The sequence below is a fragment of the Orycteropus afer genome, unplaced genomic scaffold (genome assembly GCF_000298275.1).
Source record: "Orycteropus afer afer isolate SDZICR_OR568_19922 unplaced genomic scaffold, OryAfe1.0 scaffold00152, whole genome shotgun sequence".
NCBI classification, from domain to species: domain Eukaryota; kingdom Metazoa; phylum Chordata; class Mammalia; order Tubulidentata; family Orycteropodidae; genus Orycteropus; species Orycteropus afer.
In genome coordinates, this window is record NW_006921739.1 from 3,191,747 (window position 1) to 3,199,901 (window position 8,155).

The 8,155-nt window shown below is 35.5% G+C and overlaps 1 protein-coding gene across 1 annotated transcript in view; it reads right to left on the reverse strand.

The window, feature by feature from the left end:
• The window catches only part of COL24A1 (collagen type XXIV alpha 1 chain), a 586,013-nt gene that overhangs the window by 489,203 nt on the left and 88,655 nt on the right, over positions 1–8,155 (reverse strand). The window contains exons 7-9 of the mRNA XM_007946195.1: positions 7,973–8,017; positions 2,777–2,830; positions 1,125–1,169 (exon numbers count right to left, since the gene is read on the reverse strand). Of these exons, the coding sequence (XP_007944386.1) occupies positions 1,125–1,169; positions 2,777–2,830; positions 7,973–8,017 (144 nt within the window). The remainder of the gene's footprint in view (positions 1–1,124; positions 1,170–2,776; positions 2,831–7,972; positions 8,018–8,155) is intronic.

Below are 8,155 nucleotides of genomic sequence, written 5' to 3' on the forward strand. Positions count from 1 at the left end.
TTTAAGAATCTTTGGAAATGTAAGGAATTGATACAGCATGTATTGCTTAAAGACTGGATGCGTATTTATAGAAGTTATTATAAATAGGAGACCCTTGATGCTGTCTAAAAGGTATTTTAGATAAAAGACACACTTGGCTGATTCTAAAGTTCCTCAGAAGAAAGGTTTGATGATAAATTTCCAAAAAATTAGTCATCAAAAACCTTATGGTGTACACTTCCATTCTGACACACTGGATTGTCATGAGTTGGAATCAACTCACTGGCAATTGGTGGTGGTGGTGTTGGATTTTAGATAATTTAAGGTATAAATGTAGACTTTGGAAAATTTTAGCTTACTTTTACTAATTTTTCCTAGAACAAACTTTGATTTTAATTTGTAGCACACTGTATATCATGTGCTCTGGTGGCATAGTGCCTAAGGCATTTAACTGCTAACCAGAAGGCTGGTAGTTCAGACTTACCAGCCACTCCTCAGAAGGAAGACTGGGCAATCTACTTCCGTAGTGATACTGCCTCAGAAACCCAAGAAGGGGTTTCTATGAGTCAGATCCAACTTGATGGCAGTGAGTTTGTTTTTTTTTTTTTTTTAATATATATATCATGAATATCATAGTAATTTTGTTTACATCTTATAGCCAATGATTCCTTAAATGGTTGTGAAGTCCAGTGGGAAGTCCTTGATATGGTAAGCGTATTTCATTCTTTGAAGATATTTCTCTACTCTTGATAATTTTCAAATTATAAAATTATCTTCATCTTTAACCAATGTAAATTTCTTCATATATTTTTTCATCATGATTTTTTACATCTGTAAATATTCTTACTTAAATAATACTGTGAATGCTGATAGAGTACATTCTAATAAGCCAGAAATTATGTTAGGAAATTAATTGAAAAGAACGATAAAACCTACACTATAAGGCTCCTTTCTGTAGGCATAAAAGTGAAAGTAACTATTAAGCAGGTGTTTACATCACTTCAAGGAAAGCCTATATAAAATGCAAAGCTCCTAAGAAAGCTAAGCTTTTAAGAAAATGTGAAACTGATAAACATTTTATGTACTTCATTCTACTGTTTTGCAATGTAAGTATGCTTAAAAAGATGATAAAAATGCTTACTTACTCTTACACCTTTAGGACCTGGATTACCTTCTGGTCCAGCTAAACCCTAGTGTGAACAAAAGACACCTTTATTACATTAAAGTACTTTTTAAAGAGTTGTTATAGATTAATAAGTGTGTATAAAGAGATATTTTCACAGCTACAAAACTCAGGATTCCATATACTTAAAAATGATTACAAATGTTCAGGGAAATTTAGAATTTCAGAACCAAAAGAGGCACTGGATGTAATTCATATGCAAATATATTTTAGCTGTCTAAATAAAGCAGATCTACATACATTGTAAGATGCAATTTTTTTTTATTAAATTATTTCTCATTGGGGAATTACATGGATCTTTTAAAACTCTTATAATAAACTTATTCTAAAACTTATTTCCTTGACTTCTTATATATTTTTTTTAAAAAAAGAATACATATTTAAGTTTAGAACAATGTCCGTATGTTTATGTATTTATATTTTGTGCTTTTCTTCTAACATATATAACCACTTTACGCTAAGGTTATTACATATAATATCTCCAGGTATCTTTAACATCCTAAAAACATGAATTTTGTTAACAAAAGATTATTTTATTTGGCAGTTTTATTTCCCTCATTCTTGAGAATAAAAACTATTATAAACACAGTTTTCTAGTTTAATAATGAATAATTAATTTCAGAGTAAGTAATAAATTCATAAAAATCTGGAAAGGCAAAATGTGCCCTATCATTGTTGTTGTTGTTGTTGTTATGTGCCATCGAGTCGGCCCCGACTCATAGCGACCCCTCCTTGGGTTTCCGAGGCAGTATCACTACGGAAGTAGGATTGCCCAACCTTCCTTCCGAGGAGTGGCTGGTGGGTTTGAACCGCCAGCCCTCTGGTTAGCAGTCAAGTGCTTTAGCCACTATGCTACCAGAGCTCCTGCCCTATCATTAGTCTACATTAAATTGAAAAATTAGAAATTATAGGGAAATAAAATATGAAATGAATAAAATGAAATTTTAAAGCAGTACAAAAACCTAAATGCAATACAGATAAGAGCATTTAATAGTGGTATATGTAGCATTGCTAACTGTTTCCCAAGTTTTTATAACTGCGCTATTTCAAAATGATGCTTATTATAGAGTCTTAAAAACAAACAAAACTCACTGCCGTCGAGTAGGATCTGACTCATGGAGACCCCTTCTTGGGTTTCCGAGGTGGTATCACTACCAAAGTAAACTGCCCAATCATCCTTCTGAGGAGTGGCTGGTGGGTTTTAACAACCAGCCTTCTGGTTAGCAATCAAATGCCTTAGGTACTTCGCCACCAGAGCTCCTATAGAGAGTCTTAAGTATTACTATTCACTCTAGGCAGTGGTAGTGTTGTAAAATGAATAGCAAGGTTGTTTTAACATCCTACTAGATCATGAGGAACTTTAACTTCAGAGGCTCCACTGTTTATCACACCGAACATATTTAAAAACCTCACTCCTATTTTAAATAGACTTTGCAGTAAAATTTTTGAAAAGATTTTTTACAATTGTTATTTTGATATTATTTAGCTATGGGTAGTTCATTACTTAATAAAAATAAACCAGTTTGTCATTTGAACATTAATTGTCATTATCAGAACATACAATGTATTAAGGAAGAGGGACATAAAAGGGGTGTACAAATGCAGTTACTGCACCTGCCTGCCAGGGTAACCAGGTGAACCAATATTACCAGTGAATCCTGGAATTCCCTGAAATGAAAAATAAAATAAAATAATACAGCATAGTCAAAAGAACGCCAAGGAAACACATTTAGTGTCTTTATAATACTTAAGTTTGGGGGGGTGGGAATTCTCCTTACAAAAATACTAAGAGTCTTCTATGTTGTTTATATGCTGAAACCATGTATTTGAAGTACAAATAGGCCAAAATTACTAAATAAAAATAAATAAAACTGTTAGGTTAAGGCCCTACATTAGACACTGATCATAAATAATGATAAATGTAACATGGAAAAGTCCAGAGTGATATAACTAAAGACATTTATTGTAGAGGAAGAGTTGTTATACACTTTAATAATCAGTGTCCTTTCAGATTGAATTATTTCTTGTGTCATTCATCCTGAACTACTCCTTAACTGTCCGGGCATAAGTCCCAGAAAACTACATGCTGAATGAAATTTAAAACCAATATCTTGTTCGTTTGTAGATACACTCATTCTTACTGAATATCTGGTTAAATAAATAGATATTAGGTAATAAATACTTTTATTATAATACAGGTCTATCTGAAATTTTACATAGTGAGTAAAACTGTGAGTGGGAAGCTCATTTAGAATTGGCAATTTAGTATTCCTGATTTAAAACAAGGTCTGCTTAAGGAAGGCTGATAGATGCAAACTCAAAGGCATAAGAAACTTGCCACAGACCTAAATAGGAAAGTGAGAGGAAATATACCTGCATTTTTTTCTCTTCTTTCCTTTTTCCTTCATTACATTATTCCTTCATGCATTCATCAGTTTATTGAGGATGTAATTCTATTAAATAGTACTTGAATCAAAGGAAAGCTAAAAGAATGTGTGTTGAGTGGCCTTGATGTAACCTCAAATAGGGACAACCATTTTAAGTTTCATACTTTTCTCATTTATGGAACATTCACTTTCTACCTGTTTAGAAAAGAGATAATAAAACAGACTAAAACTGTGTCCTCCCACTCTGATGTAGCAGAAGTGTGTTACCTCTATCTTAAATATAGGAACCTTCTTGTTGTTATTTGCCGTCGAGTCGGCCCCGACTCATAGCGACCCCTCCTTGGGTTTCCAAGGCAGTATCACTACGGAAGTAGGATTGCCCAACCTTCATAGGAACCTTAGGACTCCTAAAATTTTGGAAATTCTAGAAAACTAATGGAGTTGTTGGGTATTGCAAATGGCTAATATGCTCAAATGTTAACTGAAAGGTTGAAGGTTCTAGTCCACTTGGAAGCACTTCAAAAAAAGGCCTGGTGATCTCCTTCTGAATCATCACAGTTTTACTCTGGTATGTGTTGGGTTACCAGGAGTGAGAATCTACTCAACAGTAACTAGTACTTGTAGAAAAAGAACAGAGTAAAGAAAGGGCAACTTGAGGATTCTATCAGACATATATTATTCTACTTTTTCAGAACCCATCTCTCAATTTTTTCTCTTTCACTTTTCTCCTTCCTCTTCTCCTCCCATTCCTTGCACCAAAATGACAATTTACTGAACATTTTTGATGTATCCACCATGATACCAAGCACCTAACATCTATTTTATAGATATAGGTATAAGCATAGATATAGACATAGATATAGATATACACACATATATGTATATATGTGTATATGTATACATATGTATATGTATATATAGGTACATATATGTATATGTATGTATATATACAAGGAGAAAATTATGGGTAAAATTGTGAAAAATGTGAATTCCAGAACACTTAATTGTACTCATGAGGAAACTATACATAGACCAGGAGGCTGTCATTCGAACAGAACAAGGGGATACTGCATGGTTTAAAATCAGGAAGGGTATGCATCAGGGTTATATCTTTCACCATACTTATTCAATCTGTATGGTGAGCAAATAATTGGAGAAGCTGGATTATATGAGACCTCAGGATGAAGAAGAGCCAGTAACAACCTGTGATATGCAGATGTGGGGAGAAAATAAAACAATGCTTGCTGAAAGCAAAAACGAGTTTAAACACTTACTCATGAAGATCAAAAAGTACAGCCTTCAGTATAGATTACACCTCAACATAAAGAAAACAAAAATCCTCACCACTGGACCAATAAGAAGGAGCTCTGGTAGCACAGTGCCTAGGGCATCTGACTGCTACCCAGAAGGGTTTCAAACCCACCAGCCACTCAGCAGAGGCAAGGTTGGACTATCTACTTCCATAAAGACTTACCACCTTAGAAACCCAGTGGGTGTCCCTATGAGTGGAATCACTCAATGACAGTGGGTTTTTGGTTTTGGACCAATAAGCAACATCATGACAAACAGGGAAAAGATTGACGTTGTCAAATAATTCGTTTTACTTGGGTCCACAATCAACACCCATGGAAGCAGCAGCTGGGAAATTCAATGACGTAACGCACCGGGCAAGTCTGCTGCAAAAGACCTCTTTCAAGTGTTTAAGAGCAAAAATGTAACTTTAAAAACTAAGGCACATCTGACCTGAGCCACTATATTTTCAATAGCCTCTTAAGCATGTAAGACAATGAACAAAGAATAAGGAAGACTGCAGAAGAATTGATGCATTTGAATTGCAAGAATATTGAATATTGGAGAACGTACAGCTGGAATGCTCCTTAGAAATGAGAATGGCCAGAGTCATGTCTTCTACATTGGTCATGGTGTCAGAAGGGATGTGTCCCTGGAGAAGGATATCATACTTAGTAAAGTAGAGGGTCAGCAACAAAAGGGGAAGACTCTCAATGAGATGGATTGTCACAGTGGTTGCAATGATGGGCTTAAAAGCATGGCAACAATTGTGAGGATGGCACAGGACTGGGCATTGTTTTGTTCTGTTGTACATAGGGTCACTATGAGTTGGAACCAACTTGATGGAATCTAATATGTCATGGGATTATTGTGGGGGGAAAATAAAACAATGTATAGTAAAATATTTAATGTGGTGGTAATTGCAGTAATTCTTAGTGTTGCTGGGCTTTAAATTATTTAACACATGTTGAATAGTCAATAAATAATTATACTACTGGTAGTGTATTTAACAGTATTATAGTTTAATACTGAACATAAATATTTCCAAATTTTCTGGAAATGAATATCTCCTTGTAAATCAATTATGAGCCACTTAATGACATTAGTGTTTCCATAGTTAAGATGCAAAATTATTTTGGTTGTTCCTGAAAGTTATCACAGATTCCACCTCTCCTTTTCTAGACAAAAATGAAATACAAAGTAAGAACTAACTCCAAAGTATATTTTTTAACCATTTAAAATTGTTTTAGGCTCTTCTAAAAACTATACACCCTCACAACAGTAACATGTATACCAACAGACCTAGGTTATAGAGCAGTTGTTGAGAGAGCTGATCAATACTGACACATAGTCAATTTTTCACTTACCTGTGAGGAATCTTGTTTTCTTCATTGGATTCACATATTTATGCCAAAACAGTATTCTAGGGATTATTTTTTTTTAATCTCCCCAAGGAAATATTCCTCCCAACCTCCTCATTTTCTTCCCAAAATGCTCAAATGCCTTCCTTTTGCATTTATTTGATTTTCAGGAAACAGGGATTGTACCTGCAATTGACACATATAATGCTTTGCTTGCCATGTCCAGAAATTAGTTATCTTGGAAAATTGTGCTTTAGGGACAGAACAGAGTATAATGTACCATTTAACATGAATGAAAGAAAAAATTAGCTTTGTTTCATCCTCATATCTTTTCCTTCAGGATCATCAACCACATTTCTTCCCGAAGTTCTCTTTAAAGGGTTCCTGAAACTCTTTGCTGAATCATGAATAATGGTATGTGTCTGCAGTGTAGTAAATTACTTAGTATGGCTTTTCTACCCATAAATCATTGTAAACTCAGTGGTGGAATGAGCAACTGAGGAGCTCCTGATTGTAAATGTTATCCACCTGGGTTATTTCTGTTGGGCATGGCACAACGCAATGTTATGGGAGGTTCTCTCTCAGGTGCTCAGAGTTCTGATGCTATGATTGGCTAGTTTGGCCACTCTGCCAAGCTCAAAAGGAGGCCTCCTAGAGGCAGAACTCTCTCTGAGTGCTGGTTGAAGAAGACGTGCTGCTGAAAGAGACACGTGCTGCTGGGAAAGAGATGCAAGAGACACGCGTTGCTGAGTGAGACACCGAGGGACATGCACTGCTGGGAGAGAGACTGTGAGAGACTTGGCTGAGAGACAGTGGGCTGGGAGAGAGACTGAGTGTTTTTCCTGAACTTGAACTGTAGCCTGGTGCTTCCCTAATAAACCTCATAATCTGTGACTTCTGTGTGGCCACTGCAGTGAATTATCAAACCCAGGAGAGAGGTGGTGGTGCTTTGGGAGGAATGGTTGAAGAAAGGGCTGAAGGGAGGCAGCATGTCTGGCCTTGCAGGAATAGGCCTTGGGTTATTGATGGTGACTCTGTCTTCTTGTGGGATTAGAGGAGGTCAGAACATGTGGCCTCCTTGCCCATTTTGCAGTGTCATTCTAATCAGTTTCTAATTTCCTACCCTTTTCACTACTTTAGTCATATGGGCCTTGTACATGCTGTATTGAAAGCAAGAAATATGACTTTATTTTTCCCTATGACATAATAATATAATAAGCTCCTGTGGAAGAAAGAAGCAATAAGATGATCAAAAACTAAGACCTGAAACTATTTGGGGACTTAATGTGTGTATATGTGTATAATGAACAGCAGCATATGTACCATTCTAATTTGGATTTACTTTTATTTCCCCATACAAAGATCAGGGAAATAATAGTTGTATAAAAGGTGTTAATGAACTACTGGCCCCTGAAAAGTAAAAACAGCAGCTGTATATGTGTGAGTGTATATGCACGGATATATGTATTTTCAAGGTGAAAGGGTTTATAACATTTATGAGATTTTCCACAGGGGGCCTGTGAACCACAGAAGTTTATGAGCTGGTATGGAACATGTAAGGCAAATAGTTGACATTAGTCTGGGGTTTGAAAAGAAAAAAGAAAACACAAAAGATAATTAAAAGGTTGACTTACACAAAATAGAGTAAAACTCATTGGAAAGAAGAATTGAAAGAGTTCAGCAGGGATAAATAATTTCATTGGAGTTCCCTACTGTGTGTCTTTGTCACTGGATACTATATGTCTCGTAAAGGAAGTATTTGAAATACTTACTTGTTCACCTCTGAGCCCTGGGAGCCCTGGATGTCCTTTGAGACCCTGGAAAGGAAAGGGTGAAAACACGCTATTAAAAGTATACTCATATAAGCCAAAATGCTAAAAATAAGTTCTGAGTTGTATTTTATTCCAACTTTTGTTTCTTCATCAATAAAAATTGAATTCTCATAAAATATGAGA